Source organism: Vanderwaltozyma polyspora, genomic scaffold, assembly GCF_000150035.1.
Source record: "Vanderwaltozyma polyspora DSM 70294 KpolScaffold1029 genomic scaffold, whole genome shotgun sequence".
Taxonomy (NCBI): Eukaryota; Fungi; Ascomycota; class Saccharomycetes; order Saccharomycetales; family Saccharomycetaceae; genus Vanderwaltozyma; species Vanderwaltozyma polyspora.
Genome location: NW_001834601.1, coordinates 1 through 17,273, shown reverse-complemented (window position 1 = coordinate 17,273; position 17,273 = coordinate 1). Strand labels below are relative to the sequence as shown.

Here is a 17,273-nt window from a genome sequence, read left to right as displayed (position 1 = left end):
ATCTCCCCGACCGGCACATGTTCCTACAAATATCAAAAAGCAATATCCTCATTATTAAACCATCATCTTTTCATCTGAGTCAAGGAGTCTCCCTCCAACACACCGACTCCGAACTTCCAAGTGAGTACTCACAACATCGTGAAATAAAAGGTTAACATTCAGAACCTCAACATAGCACCAAAGAGATCTCACATCTCCGACCATGTAAAAACATTTCCCTTCAATACTTACCCCTAAAACTTTAAGACCAACCTCTCACAAATCAATCTCCTTTTGAACCAAATTACAATAACCTTCCCTCCACCCCCCATTGGGGTATGATACTGAGCGTTAAACGAAAGAGAAGCTGGGAATTATATAAACTGATTCCCATCCCCATTGTCAAATTATTCAATCCATTCCAAATCAACTCCAATCTAATCCATATCCAATATCAATAACCATACCTATATCAACCATGTCTCTGGGAAAATCAACATCCAGAGACTATAAACTAGTAGTCGTAGGTGGTGGTGGTGTAGGTAAGTCTGCCCTGACCATCCAATTGATACAATCACAATTCGTCGACGAATACGACCCTACCATCGAAGACTCTTATAGAAAACAGATTGTACTAGACGACTCCGTAGCAATCCTCGACATCTTGGATACCGCTGGTCAAGAAGAATACTCTGCAATGAGAGAACAATACATGAGAACTGGAGAAGGTTTCTTACTAGTCTACTCAGTCACTTCAAGAAACTCATACGAAGAGTTGATGAGCTATTACCAACAGATACAAAGAGTGAAAGATACAGAATACATCCCGGTAGTGGTAGTAGGTAACAAATCCGATTTGGAAACCGAAAGACAAGTCTCTTACGAAGAAGGTATGAGCTTGGCAAAACAAATGAACGCTCCCTTCTTGGAAACTTCAGCAAAACAAGATATCAACGTCCAAGACGCATTCTACAACTTGGCTAGATTAGTAAGAGACGAAGGTGGTCGATATAACGCTCAATTGATGTCAACCATCAACGGCGAACCTATCTCATCAAACCAAATCAATAACAATGACATGTTGAACAATAACTTAAACGTTATCTCCTCGGAAAACATCAACGAAATGGGAAACGCTAACTTAGATACTGACTTGGCCCAAAAGAATATCCAAACCTCTTCACATATACAAAATGCTCGTATTGGTGGCGATGATTCAAATATGAAAAATGCAGCTGCTTCAAATAATAAAATTAAGACAAATGTCTCTGGTCAATCCGCTGCAACAAAGGCTAAACAGGCAAGAGCAGATCAATCTACCGCTGCTCAAGGTAAACAAGGCTCTTCAGCTGCAAAGGATACTTCCAGTGGCGGTGGTTGTTGTCTCATTTGTTAAAACAAGATAGAATAAAATTGAACAAAAAACTTATGTTGTTTTGTTTTTGTTAGTTTTTTTAAGGTAAGATAAGATACCTTGATTAAATTACTAAAATGAAAGGAATTGGTATCTAACATTGGGATACATCAAATTGAATCCCAACTCCTTAATTTCCAGTTCAATCTTCCAATTTTAGCCTCCACTACATAATAATCAGAAGAGTTGACCTTTACTCTCCCCCTCCCATACATTATTACTTTGTCATTCTAACCTAACGTATACACTGAAAACGTAAGTATAGGTATAAAATTATATACAAATATAAAATCATATGTGTAAAAACTAATTCCTGTTGCAATATAAAACAACTATATTTTTGAAATTGACAGTTCCCCTTCAGACTAGATTCATTCGACTAATGCAGTTGCATCTTACAGTTATCTCCTGTTCACTTGAAATCCATGATTGTTTTTTTAATTTTAACGTAACACAGGGACACTTACAGATATCATCAATACTAGCATCGTAACAAGAGCAACACCAATTACTCCATACAGTCCCAACGTTTAGATAAATAAACCCTTGCCAACTCTATCCCAGTTGCGTCATTTATATATGTCAACTTTTTACCATAGTATCAAGATGTTCAATATGACTAGCATTTCCAGATGGAAAAAAAAGTTCGATCTTGACGGATCAGGTAAAATCTTTAAATTTATGCAAGATGAATCTTTTTTGATTTGATCTCGAAGTTGATATAAGTCTAGGGATTATCATCTGATCCATGCTAATCTTTGTTAATCCATAAGGATAATTAATCATTGTAGTCGAGGTTAGTTTGGTATTTAAAGAGATTAAGCGGTATTGGTTGCCTGATATATTGAAATTTGGTTGAGATGAGCCAAATCTGCAAAGCCACCAATCTAATAGCAAGAGCATTAGATGTGACAAGTACAGCTGATAGTTTCAAGAGTTGGGATACATGTATGGACAACAAGGTATGTAAGATCATTGCTATTGTAGGGATTGCTTTGGCCTCTGTAGTTGTGCTTTGGTTAATTGGTGGATTTTTAACTATGTTTAGACAAGGTGTCACTGGTATAGGCCAATTTTTCTGTTGGTGTTGTCACTGTGGTGGTGGTTCAACAAATGGTAATTCGAATTATCCTCCTCCTGCAAATGATAACTATATGCAAAATAGGCCTTATATGCCTCCAAATGCAGTGATATATCAGCCTATTCAACATCCACAGACTGCTTATTATAAAAACTTAAAAGATGATTATTATGAAGAAACTACGAAAAGTGGTCCTGAAGTTTATGAATTGGAAGAAGATTTTGATCTGGAGAAACAGAAAGAAAGGTCGAACAGTAGGAAATATAATAAAAACAAGAATAATAATTCTCGACCTATGGAAAATTATAGTTCAGAAAGATTCCAATCGACGATCTACGATGAAGAGCCAGAACGTGGGTTATTATCAAATCCAAATAATAGCATTAACGATAATTTTAATTCAAGAGATTCGTTTATTACAAGGGCGATGCAACCAGATGACTATCCATATGAAAGATCTTATTCTCCAGAAAGACACAATCCACCTATGAATCAGCAATCTCCAGTGAGACAAAATGATGTCATCTCAAATGGTCATCAAGAAGGAAACCGTAGCTCTTCACATATATATAATCAAAATGGTCAGGGGAGCGATATAATGAATTACTATCAACATAGCCAACAAAACCTTGCAGAGCAATATTCTTCACCAATACAAAATCCATCAAGTCGTGCCAACAATGGTGGAACTGCTTACACTAATAGTAATGCATATTCTAACACTAGAGTTCCGTATCCTCAGGATGATATGCAATCATATAGAGGCAATAATCAATACTATAATGGTAGATATTAGTTCATGGACACTACCATTTATATGCATCTACGTTTCATATTCATTTTTTCACAAATCACCTATTAAATTTTAATGGATTAAAAATTTCATTTAGTTCTTAGGTTTCAAAACACTAATCAGTATAAGTTTCTGGATTAAAATACTGACATTCAGTGTTTGATTTATTCCTTATTTCAAGACAACCCATTTTATTATGATTAATCTTTTTCAATATTTATAAACTTTACATTTCTTATTTTATAGCATTAAATTTCTTATATTTTCTATAATCATCCTAAATGAAACGAATATATACGTTATTATTTTATTATTTATCTATATTCTTATATATGAAATATACCTATTATCTCAATTGCTCATCAAGCTTTGATATGATGTGTATAGCATACTAACTCCCCCAAAAGCAATCAAGATATAATCTAGGATAACCCTGTATTTTATTTTCAAACCTTCAGAAGACGGTATACTATAACTTCTTAGATGTAACATAGGTGGGTACATGTAAACTAAAGGAATACATGCAAATGAACCAATAATTGATACAAATCTATCTAGATCATCATATCCATAATATGCCATTAAAATAACAATCAGTACTATCACAGATCTTAGAAAGTTTTTGCGCCATTTGACTCTCCAATCTAATTTACCAGAATTTTGGCGTAATCTGACACCTTCTCTAGTTTGATCTATTTTTACATAATATTTGGTAAATTTAGGAAATACTTTATTTTCTATTATCTTAATTGCAGGAAATAATTGCAATGGGGTTGATAACATAATTGCCATGGAATAAAATAATTGAATTAAATTAACGAATATATTAGACTTTGGTAGGTTTAACAGAATTACCGTTTCAATAAGCTTACCATAAGCTAGGTATCCGATGGTTGCAATAGTGACAAACAACACTGTTGCAGTCATGATAACTAGTCCAAGAACTAATGGAAAATGTTCAGGGTGTTTCATTGAATCTTGGATAGGGATAATTAGCCCAATACCTTCAAATGCAAAAATTGCCGTACCTATAAATAAGGTCCATCCATTTGAATTAAATCCATATATAACCCCTTCTTCTGGACGCATATTTAAATCATAGAATAAATGCTTCATTGTAAATACGATTACTATTGCTAACCCAGACATAATAAAAAAATTGGCAACTAACGAGGGAAAGGATAATTTGGACACATTTCTTACATAAGATAATGGTGTAAAGATAAATAGCTGAAAAATCATCAAATACTTTAGGTCAAAGTCAGGTACTCTGAAGACATTTTCGACAAAAGCTTTCAGGTTTTTTGCAGTAAAAATAACATAGGCCCCTGCAAACCCAAGCTGTGTTAAAACCAAAGAAAAAAGAATGACGAATTTCATCCACCTCCCATAAAGTTTATAACCTATATCACCAAATGATGTCACTTGCGTTATATTTTTTGATCTTATCAAAATGTAATAACACCAATACGAATAAATACCAAAGAATAATAACATACAGATAGAAAATATTAAACCGCCATTATCGAATGCTCTTGGAAGAAATAATATACCAGTACCAATAAATGACTTTAAAAGTAGGAAAAATGCCTTAATTGTAGGAGTATTTCCTACAACTGACTGGATCATAGGCTTGGTCACCACTGATTCTGATACAAGATGACTTGGGCCTCCGTACAGTAATGGACGTCTTTCATCACGTTCGACATCTGCTTGTTCAATTTCTTCTGTAATGAAATCATCCTCAAATGACTCGCCTGCAAAATTACCATATATATATAGAAATTCCAGGAAGTTTCTTGTTAGGAACGGCACCTTATCTGTTTCATTTGAATTGGCGTCAGAATTTAAAGAATTGCCTGCCAATGAATAGTTTGATTGTCTTCTCTGTGATCCGTAATCCCTAATCGCATAATCTTGTCTCATTTTTTGGACAATGTATTCTCTTCTAAAACCACCAGGCACATTTAGATGGCTTGCCCTTGAGTGCTTTCTAGATCTATCCTCGGCAGCAGTTAAGTTTTCTAATGATTTAGAATGCCTTAAGCTATTAGATTTTGAAAAACTGCCACCATGTCTTTTGGAAATAGCTAATTTATAAATGTCCCTAGTTATATCTCCACCTTGTGTGGAAATGTTTCTTTCTATTCTATTGTCACAATCATCATCATCATCAATGGCTGTAATATTAGAATTCAAGTTTGCCTCTGTTTTAACCGATTTAGTAGAGATACCTCCAGAATGTATAGTTTCATTTGTATCAATTGAAGACCTTCTGTTAATATAGTTGTTTCTTAAGCTATTGACGATTAAATCGTGATGCTCACTATCTAAAGTTTTAAAATTTGGAGAAGATAAATCTACTAAAACACGAGCATCTAAACTTTTCACCAAATTTGAACTATTGTTGTTGATGTTATTATTAACAGGAGTAAATTTATTCCATGAATTTTTGCCTGATACAGAAAGATATTTGCTATTAATCGAATGATTATGAGCAGAATTTGGTATTTGAATAGATTTTGAATTGGTAGAGGAACTCAAATTTCTATCACCCCTCCTTATATTAATAATATTACTATTAAACTTATCAACAGTAATAGCATTGCTATCCGTCAGCTTATCATCATTACGTGTACCTGAAGAATGATTCATTATTAGGCCACAGAACCTTAACAGCCGTTATCCTAACCCTTTAAATATATGTAATAAAATCAATAGTCCCTTGATATTGGTGTAATATAAAAATAGCACCAGTAAAATTAGATACTTTAATTAGCTTAATTTGTAATCCAGTGAGTTCTGTAATATTTCATCAACCGTATATCTAAAATGAATCACCCAAAATATAAAAGCAGAAGGAAATCAAAAACAGACCATCACTCTCCTAACATACATATATACATCTATAAGTGCATATATGAATAGTCCTTATCAAACTTCAATCACTGTTATAAAATATCAATTATGTTCTAGTTCATTCCATTAAATTGTGAAGGTTAATTGACGATATGTGTTGTCATATATTAAATTAGGATGATGTAATTATTCACATGAGAACATATCAAGACATAGATAAGAAACAGAGAAACAAGATAGGTAATACTATAGGGAGGTGGAGTATAATTCATGGTATATGTAGTTGGATATATAAAAGTGTGAGTGTAGTAATAAGAATAACCATTTTCTTGGGTGTAGTATATTCTTACTTTTAATAGTAAGTTAGTAATGAATAATATCTAACAATATTTAAATTAATGATGAGTTGTTGAATTTAACATAAACTAAAACTAAACATAAATTATAAAAATCGTTGATGACAACGATATAAAGGTCAGAGTTTTGGTATTTAATTACTAGATTAAACCCAATATATATAGATATAAATATATATATACGTGTACAGGATCCGGTTTAATAATAGAGGTGATTATTTACCTATAAACATTATTTTGTTGTCAACCTTCAAGTTTAACAGCTTAAGATATCAAATTGAATTCAACAATCGGATAACAAAATATGTTAAAAACACAATCGATTGATGCTGATTATAAGATACCAACATAGACCGACACCTATACCATCGAATATAGACTAATAAGTATTGGTGCTAGTCAGTGTACGTTTATATTAGGAAGTATATATATTATTTCATTTGTATTTCCATTATCTATCCCATAATAACAATAACGATAACAATAGCAGTAATAGGCATAGTTAGATAACGACAGTAAGCTTGGGAAGAAACTTACGTTACGAGTGTTTTGATTAGATACTATATTACTTTGAATAATGTCATTTAATGATTTAGAATCGCAGGTTAAAATTCCAACATCTGAGAATTATAATGATGTTAATCAGAAGATAATAACGCTGGTAGAATCTTTAAAGCTATTAAAAAGAGATTGTAGTAAAATTGGTACTTCAACTGATTCCATAGAGGTTAGACAAAAAATAGAGACAGAACTAATACCAAAGACATTAATATTAACTAAATCCATAGAAGAGATAGACTTATCGAATAATGATAGAACAAGTAGAATGTTTTTGCAAATTAAAGAAGACCTACAATTAACAATTAATAACTATAGGAAAAACAAATCCGAGAGTCCCTTAATACAAAAAAGCAATAATAATGTTGTATTAGTGGAGGAAGCTGATAACAATGGTAATAGCTATATATCAATGAATTTGCACACCAACCAAGAATCTGATCCATTGCTACCGCAACGACAGAAACAATTAAGTTTACAACAGACAGATGATCAACAATTGATCGATGAGGCTGAATTAAGCTACCAGTCTATCATCCAACAGGAGAGGAGTCAGGAGATATCAAAGATCAAAGGCAAAGTAACTGAAGTCAATGCTATTTTCAAACAATTAAGTACATTAGTCAAAGAACAAGGTACTAATATAGATTCAATAGACAATAATATCAGTAGTTTAACAAGAAATCTACAGGCAAGTAATAAACAATTAGATAAGGCAAATGAAAACCAAAGGAGTAAAAATAAATGTAGTATGGTGGTTCTTATCATATTAATAGTTATTGTCCTAATTATAATACTGGGTATATTGAGCTAGCGAACGTTAGCAGAAATATTTAATAGAAATTATAAAGAACTTTTAAATATATTGGTTATTAATACGTTTATGTATAGAACCATTATTTGCCCAAGCCCAAGCGTTAGCCCAAGCGTTAGCCCAAGCGTTAGCCCAAGCCCAAGCGTTAGCCCAAGACCAAACCAAATTCAAACTAATTTTTCAATATGTAATTGACTTTATATACCATCATTAAAACCATCAGGACAGCAACTTTCAAAAGCATACATACTCGCCATCAATTTTAACTTATCATCCATCTAAAACTATTCAATTCATGAAGAGTGTAATAATCTATTTATTATATATATATATATATATGTATATATAAAACACCCTGTAAAGCATATATAAATGAGACGGAGATTTTGAAGGATTTTAATACTTGACAAATTTGTTACCACTTTTTGGGTTTCATTTAATGGAACACAGTTCATGAGAAGAACACAAAAGAGGAACCAGATAATTACTTATAGAGCTTGATTCCTTTAAGTTTAACTGTTGATATCATTTGTTTGTATTGGTTAAAAATATATTCCCAGTTAAAGATTATTGTGCTATTGTACAAATTGTTGTATAGCCGCTGAACACAGGAAAGATAGATGGTTGCTTCGCTGAAAGGAGCAAGGTTTTTCCTTTTCAAGAGGATTCTCAGTCATGGTAATTGTTATATTATTACCATAAAATGAACATAGTTATCTATTATATTGAAGTTTTATCTTTAAAGGTTTTGCCATTACAAATGGGTGATTATTTAGCATAGAGAGATCCACTTTAAAGATCCACGTGATCAAAATTATAATCACGTGCAAGATACTAAATTTATCGTATAGATTTATTTGGTGAAGTTTAGTTCGAACGCTGACTGTTTTGAAGGAGATAAAAGAAAAGAAATCAGAATTAGAGAGGCAGGAAAAAGTAGAATAATTTTAGCGATGAATTTCTGATGATTGAAAGTTTCAGTGTACTGGGTTAACTTTTCAATATTAGATATTCATTAGCGTAAGCATCTAATTTTTAAATTTTTTTTTTTTGGTTAAAGGTCTTAAATAGGAGTAGTGATTGGAAAGGAATCCGACTTAAGATAGAGAGCTTGACTAATTTCAGGTTCATTAGTGAGAGATTCAATTGTGGATATTGGTTACCCTTGAAATATTATAATTTAAAGTTGTTTCTAGTGAGAAATACAGGATAATTTATAAAAATTATAGATTGAACTTTTTTCAATTAATAAATTCTTAAATTTTGGTTATAGATCAAGAATATCGATATTCGAAGTCTAATGATTATTCTAGTCTCTCAAAATAGTGATCGTAGAGTTGCTATTGTTTCTGAAACTTTTGCGTTAGTTTTCAAGGCAATATCAAGATCCAAGAAAGATTCCAATCCTTCAAATAATAAACGTTCGTTATGCGCCATTGAATTATTACCTAAGAAAGATTTAACAGATCAAGGATTCAAAAGATTATCAGGACAAGAGATTCATGGCTTCATTGGGCTCATTGAGATAGATGGTTTAGTATTTATTGGTACTATTACTGGTAAATCGAAGGTTGCTCAGCCAATACCTCATGAAACTGTAAACAAAATACACGGTGTCGATTTCTTTTGTTTAAATGACTCTCGTTGGGATTTCGTTGAAATAGATTCTTCTGGATATCCTGTTATATCTGAGGCAGAATCAATGGACCGTCAAGATTCAGTTCCAAGACATCCATGCTATGAAATAAGAAAATTATTATCCAATGGCTCCTTTTATTACAGTTCCGACTTTGATTTAACTTCTTCTTTACAAAATCGTGGGTTCTCTGAGCATTCTTTAAGCTCAGATAACTTCGAGCAAGAATATATGTGGAATTCATTTTTAATGCAAGAAGTAATTACCTATAGAGATAGGCTCGATACTACAGCCAAACAAATTTTAGATGATGAAGGGTTCCTGACAACAGTCATCAGAGGGTTTGCAGAGACTTTTATTACGTACGTGAAGAGACTAAAAGTTGGGTTAACTATTATTTCAAAACAAAGTTGGAAAAGGGCTGGTACTAGATTCAATGCCCGTGGTATTGATGATGAAGCAAATGTAGCCAATTTTGTAGAAACAGAACTGATCATGTACTCAAACCAATATTGCTATTCCTTTACACAAATTAGAGGGAGTGTACCTGTGTTTTGGGAACAAGACACCGCTTTAATAAACCCAAAAGTATCAATAACTAGATCATTAGAAGCTACACAACCTGTGTTCGATGATCATTTCATCAGATTAACAAATAAATATGGTCCTGTCCATGTAGTTAATTTATTATCAACAAAAGCTTCAGAAATAGAATTATCTCAAAGATATAGGAAACATCTCACAAAATCGACCAAAGTTATCCTCGGTAGAGATACACTTCTGACAGAGTTTGACTTCCACAAAGAGACTGCTCAAGAAGGGTTTTCAGGATCTAGAAAGTTATTGCCCTTAATCATAGAGTCGTTACTGGCTAATGGATATTTTTCCTATGATGTGAAAGAGAAAAGAATAATTTCTGAGCAACAGGGTGTGTTTAGGACTAACTGTTTGGACTGTTTAGATAGAACAAATTTGGTCCAACAAATGGTGTCATTATGTGCTTTTAAAACATTTTTAGAAGATTTTGAAATGATAACAGCAAAATCTTTTATTGATGAAGATGATTTTGTCAATAAACACAATGGACTATGGGCTGACCACGGTGATCAAATCTCACAAATTTACACAGGTACAAACGCATTAAAGTCCTCATTTTCAAGAAAGGGTAAGATGTCATTAGCTGGTGCTCTTTCCGATGCTACTAAGTCCGTTAGCAGAATGTATATTAATAATTTTATGGATAAGGGTAAGCAGCAAAATATCGATGCATTATTAGGAAGGTTACCGCATCAACAAGCTGTTGAGTTATACGATCCAATTAATGAATTTGTCACATCAGAACTCAATGGCTTGTCTGAACAATTCACGTCATATTCTACCGCAAATTTATTTGTAGGTACATTTAATGTGAATGGTACTTCTAAAAGAGCCGATTTATCAAAATGGCTATTCCCAATTGGCGATAAATTCAAACCAGATATTGTTGTATTAGGTTTGCAAGAAGTAATAGAATTAACTGCTGGATCCATTTTAAATGCTGATTATTCAAAGGGATCATTCTGGGAACGCATGGTAAGTGATTGCTTAAACCAATTTGGAGAGAAATACCTATTATTAAGAGTAGAGCAGATGTCATCTTTAATAATATTGTTTTTTGTGAAGGCAGACAAGGCTAACAATGTTAAACAAGTGGAAGGTGCATCTAAGAAAACAGGGTTTGGTGGTATGACTGGAAATAAAGGTGCTGTAGCCATCAGATTCGATTATGGCTCGACATCTTTTTGTTTTGTAAACGCACATTTTTCTGCTGGGTCAACCAATATTGATGAACGTCGTAACGATTTTGAAAGTATTTTCAAGAATATATCTTTTACTAGGTCCAAAGCCATTCAACATCATGATTCTATTTTCTGGTTAGGTGATCTAAATTACAGAATTACGTTAGTGAACGAGGAGGTCAGGCGAGAACTTTCAGCCAAGAGAGAGGGATATATCGATACTTTACTGAAGTATGATCAGCTTACTCAAGAAATTAACGCTGGTGTCGTATTCCAAGGTTTCAAAGAACCTACATTAAAATTCCGTCCAACGTATAAATATGACAATGGTACTGATAACTATGATTCATCTGAAAAGGCTAGAACACCATCTTGGACGGATAGAATTATTTACAAAGGTGATAACCTACATCCATTAGCATATTCCGATGCTCATTTATTAATTAGTGACCATCGTCCAGTTTACGCAGCTTACAGATCTAAAATAACTTTTATAGATGAAGAAGTTAAGCTCAAGCTAACAAATAAGCTTTACAACGACTATAAAGCAGCTCATCCAGAAGATATTGGTGGTAGAAACCACAGATTGGTAGATCTAGATTTGGACAATTCAAGTGCACCGAAAAAGTCAGAATCATCATTACCACAATTGAAAACGGATTCACTATTAGATTTAGATAAACCTGCAACTATAACCCAGTCTCCTATATCTCATACTCCATCTTTGAATTCATTGAATTCCGTTCCACTACAGCCTGCTTCAAGAAAAGCTTCTTCTGGAGAAATAGCGAAGCCAGCTATTCGTGCACCACCACCACCAGCACCTAGGTCAGTCACATCTACTCCAATTCATAAGGCAATGAGCTCTACAGATTTAGGCACATCGTCATCTTTAGATATGAGGACACCTCCACCAAGGAAGTCAACCTCTCCACCACCACCTATAGTACCAAGTGCCAGAAAAGTTTTGCCTCCAGGTTTTACAGAGGCAATCCTAACACCTAAAAGTACAAGTAGTTCATTACCTTTGACCAAATCTCCTGATCCAATATCTAGGAAAACACCACCTCCACCTCCAAAACATCATTCTAGTATTGTGTCGCCACCGCCTGCATCTGCAACTAAGATTGAAAAGGTTAAGAATGATGGAAAGGACAATTCCCAAGATGCTAAACCTAACACACAAGCAAGTGAAGAACATCAGAAAAAAGTCCCTCCATCAGTTCCTAATAAAAAGCCAGAATTAGAAGGTTTGACTATGGACTCATGGAAGCCTCTAACTCCCAAATAAATAGATGAGGATAAAATGGATCGAATGGACCAAAACTAATATCATGACAAATATTTCAGTTTATGTAAATATTTATGTAGAATTGTAACGATACAGGTACAAATAAAAATTAAAATTTCTCATTTTAACAATGGAAGAGCCTTTTTTTCATCATTAGTGCTATTGAATTGATACTTTTACCTCCTAAAGTTAGTCCATTATCATTATCTTACCGCCTATATTGCCAATTATTACAGATATTCCGTCAATAATGATCGAAATTTATATTTTTATTTGAAAATTTTCACCTGGAAAAAAGGCATCTCATCTCATCTCATCTCATCTAATCTAATCATACAAGCTCATCTCTTGAAGAAATGTGTATTATTTATAAGAATAATTGATATTTAACAAATAATTAAAATTATTGGTTAGTTGTGAAGTAATATATATATACTAAAAACCCAGTGAATATATTGACAAGATGGCTAAAAGTCAGAAGAAAAGTGCTGCCAGCAGCAGCAAGAAATCCATAACAACTAAGAAAGATGTCAAGCCAGTTGAAGAAACTGTTGAGGAAGTTGAAAAGGAAGATTTGAAGGTGTCCTCATCAGCTGAATCCGAATCTGATATCGAAGGATCTGACATTGAAGGTTTATCTTCTGCTGATGAAGGTGATGGTTCATCATCTTCTCATAAGATCAAGAAATTAAAGCCAAAGCAACAAAACAAATCTAATAATGGTAAGGCTAATGATGCATACTCAGGAATTATATACGTTAGTAGGTTACCACATGGTTTCCATGAAAGGGAATTGAGTAAATATTTCTCACAATTTGGTGATTTAAAAGTTGTTAGATTAGCAAGAAATAAGAAAACTGGTAAGTCTAGACATTATGGTTTTGTAGAATTTGTAAATAAGGATGATGCCAAAGTTGCTCATGAAAGTATGGATAATTACTTGTTATTAGGACATTTATTGAAAGTCAAGTTATTACCAAAAGGTGCTAAGATCGAAAAATTATTCAAGTATAAAAAGAGAGTATTTAGCGAAACTCCTGTAAAGAAATCTCGTGAAGAATTAAAGAAATCTGCTAAGGCAAAACACGATGAAAGATTAGCAAAGTTATCTGAATCCGGCATTAACTTCAAATGGTAATTATGTTTAGCATTTATCAATTAAAATTTATTAATAATATTACTCTTAATATTAATATCTTTGTTATTTGATTTCACAATTTTTTAGTTTCCATTTTTGTATATTAAATAGATATTTCCAATTATATCTGTATTCCAGAATAATAAATAGATTTATAAATACTTCAACAATATCAATATCTTAATGTTATTATAATCAATTATCAATGTAGTTCAATAAGATGGATTCTATTATCTTCATAAAACTAATGACTCACGTGATCTCATCAGTTAATTTCTTTTCTCCATTAGTGGCAGTTTAAACTAAATGCGTTAAAACATTTTAAATCTATCGAATCAGGAACAAACAGTTTCGATTTGTTTAAATGAATACTGGCGTTTATCATTTCCTAATCAATTCACAAAGCTTTCCATAGAATATTCTATCCATTAACTGAATTGTAGTTATAATGAATTTCTCAAGTATATTTAAATCCATTTCTAATTTCCAATTTCCGTACTCATTGGAACAAGATTCAATTCACGAAAATGCATTATGGGAGGTATTCCAAGGTACTAGAAAGTCTGATTCTCATCCAGTGACGGTATTTAAAGCGAAAAGAAATCCAGACTCAGAAATTCTCATTTTAAATGCAGTTCAAAAGGCTAAAGTTTTGAAGATTCCAGGTTTATGCTCAGTTCTTGAAACTTTTGATTCAGATGCACAAAGTACATTTATTATAACCGAAAGAGTGGAACCATTCCCTTGGGACTCTTTGAATAATTTACAAAAAAATCCAGAGTCTCTCCAATTAGGTATCTCCCAAATATTGACAACTTTGCAATTGTTGTCAAATTTCATTGTAGGAAATATCTCTAAGGAATCTGTATACATCAATTCAAAAGGTCAATGGTTACTTTTTGGGTTAGAATTATGTTGTAATATTGCCGATGTCACTTCAAATCAATACTTATCTTCTGTTGATCGTTATTATTCTATCACTGGCTTCAGTAAACCAAACAATGACATCAGAACTTTTGATTCGATCAAGCTGGCTGAATTGATCAAAGGTCTATTTGGTTCACTTATTCCAAAAGATTGGCAAAGTCTGATAACATCCTTGAATAAAGGTTCTCTTTCCATAAAACAATTTCAAAATAAAGTCCAAGCCACACAAACTTGGAATAAGAATTCTCTAATTTCGATTGATCAAGAATTAAATGAACTTCATATTAAAGATCCCCAAGGAAAAATGGTCGTGATGATTACACTACAGAATTTGTTTTTGGAATGTAAGGAACTTTTTAGTCATAACACCCCAAATTTTTTGGAAGGCTTGATTATTCCGGAATTATGTGAAACAGTTACTTGGCTAATGACACATCAAGCTTCAAGTCCAACAACACCAGCAAAAATTGTTTCCTTTTTAGCAATGTTATTGACCTTGACATCTGAAAGTAATTACTTCCCAGATCAATTTAAAGAGCTAGTTTTAAATGTATTCAAGTTACCTGATAGGCAAATCAGATTTTTGTTATTGATATTTTTACCTAACATCATTGGAAACCTTACTGAAACTGAAATATCAAACCGTATTTTTCCACAGTTTGCTCAAGGTTTAGCTGATTCAGATTCTACATTAAGACTACAAACTCTTAAGACAATTCCATCAATTGTACCAAGTTTGACAGAAAGACAATTGAACAATGAATTACTGAGATACTTAGCAAAAACACAAGTGGACCCTGACGTTGAAATTCGTACATGGACAATTATTATTATTACTAGAGTTTCTTCAACATTATCCACATCATCAAATAGAGCCAGTATCTTAGCAACTGCCTTCACCAAATCTCTGAAAGATCCTGATATCAAGCCGAGATTAGCTTCATTATATGGGTTAGAAAAATCTATTGATCTATTGGATGTCAACACTATTGCAAATAAAATATTAACTGTAATTGCACCTGGTCTATTGGATAAACATAGTCTTGTTAGATCTAAAGCCAAAGCTTTATTTAATAAATACTTGAATAAGTTAGAGGCAGAGGCAGAAAAGTTACAAGAAAAGACAGGCGATTCTAACGAAAAGTCTAATGACATTAATTTTGATGCATATGATATTGATGACGATGAGTTAAGTAGACAATTCATGGAAAATTTAAGAATGAATTCACCTCAGTTAAATGATATCCAATTACTACAAGAAAATGGAAAAATGTCAACAGATAATGGTTGGGATAATTTTGAAACCGATACTAATAATGATAATTGGGACGCTGAAAACGGATGGGATACAAATGAGACAGTTTCTTCACAGTTAAATAAGCCACAAGGAAAGGTAATCAAAGTAGAAGAATCTTGGAATGACGACTTAGATGATCCATGGAATGAAGGTAATGAAGCTGCATACCAAGCGACTTTAGAAAATACAAAAAGATCAAATGGAATTTTAAGTAATGGAGGCATCAAAAGTAATAATAAAACCGGAAGCAATATTTCTTTGAGTGCGAAGAAAAAAATTACTCAAAAACAAACAACAAAACTATTAATTGACGATGACGTCGAAGAAGACGGATGGGACGATAACTGGTAATGCATCTCAATGATAATTTTCATATATACTGACTGTATGTAATTTATTTTAATTATTAATATAAAAATTTAATAATAATCCACATCACATTGATACCATAAAAAAAGTAATTGTAAATTAACTATTATTCCTATATTGTACATATGTTTTTAATTCTATAAAAATATTTGAATGGCAGAGTTAAAACTAAGTTTTAAAATCAAATGAACAGTGCTAATTAGTTGGTATTAACGTCTACCTCTACCACCCCAACCATTGTCTCTTTGGTAACCACCGTTTCCACCACCGTAACCACCACGGCCACGACCACGGCCATAGCCACCACGGCCACGGCCATAACCACCACGGCCACCACCGTATCTTGGATGACCACCATGTTGTCTTCTGTCGTATTTCAATAAATCTTGTGGAATTTCTTGCTTAGCTTCTCTCATAATTGAGATCAAATCACCACCAAGAGTCTTGTTACCTTCAGTAAAGAATGAAACGGCAGTACCTTTAGCACCAGCTCTACCAGTTCTACCAATTCTATGAACATAATCCTCAATGTTACCTGGCATGTCATAGTTAATGACATAATTAATACCTTTGACATCTAAATAAAATGAATAAGCAATACAGCATCTTTGTTAGTATAGAAGACTTTTTGAGAATTTGAAACTACTACGAGGATATTTTTACTTTGAAGTAAAAGATTATATAAAAACAGCTCATGGCGTTGCCATCGATTAACGTAGCAATTTAATATTCTTGAAGTTTAAAAAAGTAAAACCAATTTCTATTAAAATGAACCAAAAAAAAAAAAACCTAAACCCCGGGGCCTAAATTTTTTTGGCCCCCGAAAAAAACAGACCCATTCCAACTATTTTGGAATGGTCAAAAGGGCCCAGCAATTTCACCTTTCTAAAAAAATTTTAACCAAAAATTTTGGGGGCCAAAAATTTTACCAAAACCGAAACAAAAGGCTCCCCCACAAAAAAAAACACCTATTTTAAGGGCCC

At 32.9% G+C, this 17,273-nt stretch overlaps 8 protein-coding genes across 8 annotated transcripts; 6 read left to right on the top strand and 2 right to left on the bottom strand.

The window, feature by feature from the left end:
* Positions 1 to 457: 457 nt before the first annotated feature.
* RAS1 (Ras family GTPase RAS1) lies at positions 458 to 1,375 on the top strand (the record flags this gene model as incomplete). The annotated part of the gene is made up of 1 exon (XM_001643043.1): positions 458 to 1,375. The coding sequence occupies one exon, from the start codon at positions 458 to 460 to the stop codon at positions 1,373 to 1,375; it is 918 nt and encodes a 305-aa protein (XP_001643093.1).
* An 878-nt stretch (positions 1,376 to 2,253) lies between these two features.
* On the top strand, positions 2,254 to 3,270 carry PIN2 (Pin2p; the record flags this gene model as incomplete). Its single annotated transcript, XM_001643042.1, has 1 exon — positions 2,254 to 3,270. One exon carries the CDS (start codon positions 2,254 to 2,256, stop codon positions 3,268 to 3,270), a length of 1,017 nt encoding a protein of 338 aa, XP_001643092.1.
* A 348-nt stretch (positions 3,271 to 3,618) lies between these two features.
* Kpol_1029p6 (amino acid transporter) lies at positions 3,619 to 5,922 on the bottom strand (the record flags this gene model as incomplete). Its single annotated transcript, XM_001643041.1, has 1 exon — positions 3,619 to 5,922. One exon carries the CDS (start codon positions 5,920 to 5,922, stop codon positions 3,619 to 3,621), a length of 2,304 nt encoding a protein of 767 aa, XP_001643091.1.
* Positions 5,923 to 7,059: 1,137 nt separating this feature from the next.
* VAM3 (SNAP receptor VAM3) lies at positions 7,060 to 7,854 on the top strand (the record flags this gene model as incomplete). Its single annotated transcript, XM_001643040.1, has 1 exon — positions 7,060 to 7,854. The coding sequence occupies one exon, from the start codon at positions 7,060 to 7,062 to the stop codon at positions 7,852 to 7,854; it is 795 nt and encodes a 264-aa protein (XP_001643090.1).
* A 1,300-nt stretch (positions 7,855 to 9,154) lies between these two features.
* Kpol_1029p4 (uncharacterized protein) lies at positions 9,155 to 12,559 on the top strand (the record flags this gene model as incomplete). The annotated part of the gene is made up of 1 exon (XM_001643039.1): positions 9,155 to 12,559. One exon carries the CDS (start codon positions 9,155 to 9,157, stop codon positions 12,557 to 12,559), a length of 3,405 nt encoding a protein of 1,134 aa, XP_001643089.1.
* Positions 12,560 to 13,022: 463 nt separating this feature from the next.
* NOP15 (rRNA-binding ribosome biosynthesis protein NOP15) lies at positions 13,023 to 13,697 on the top strand (the record flags this gene model as incomplete). The annotated part of the gene is made up of 1 exon (XM_001643038.1): positions 13,023 to 13,697. The coding sequence occupies one exon, from the start codon at positions 13,023 to 13,025 to the stop codon at positions 13,695 to 13,697; it is 675 nt and encodes a 224-aa protein (XP_001643088.1).
* Positions 13,698 to 14,145: 448 nt separating this feature from the next.
* Positions 14,146 to 16,272, top strand: CEX1 (COPI-interacting protein CEX1; the record flags this gene model as incomplete). Its single annotated transcript, XM_001643037.1, has 1 exon — positions 14,146 to 16,272. One exon carries the CDS (start codon positions 14,146 to 14,148, stop codon positions 16,270 to 16,272), a length of 2,127 nt encoding a protein of 708 aa, XP_001643087.1.
* Positions 16,273 to 16,499: 227 nt separating this feature from the next.
* Kpol_1029p1 (uncharacterized protein) lies at positions 16,500 to 17,129 on the bottom strand (the record flags this gene model as incomplete). The annotated part of the gene is made up of 2 exons (XM_001643036.1): positions 16,500 to 16,867; positions 17,126 to 17,129. 2 exons carry the CDS (start codon positions 17,127 to 17,129, stop codon positions 16,500 to 16,502), a joined length of 372 nt encoding a protein of 123 aa, XP_001643086.1.
* Between the last annotated feature and the right edge of the window lie 144 nt (positions 17,130 to 17,273).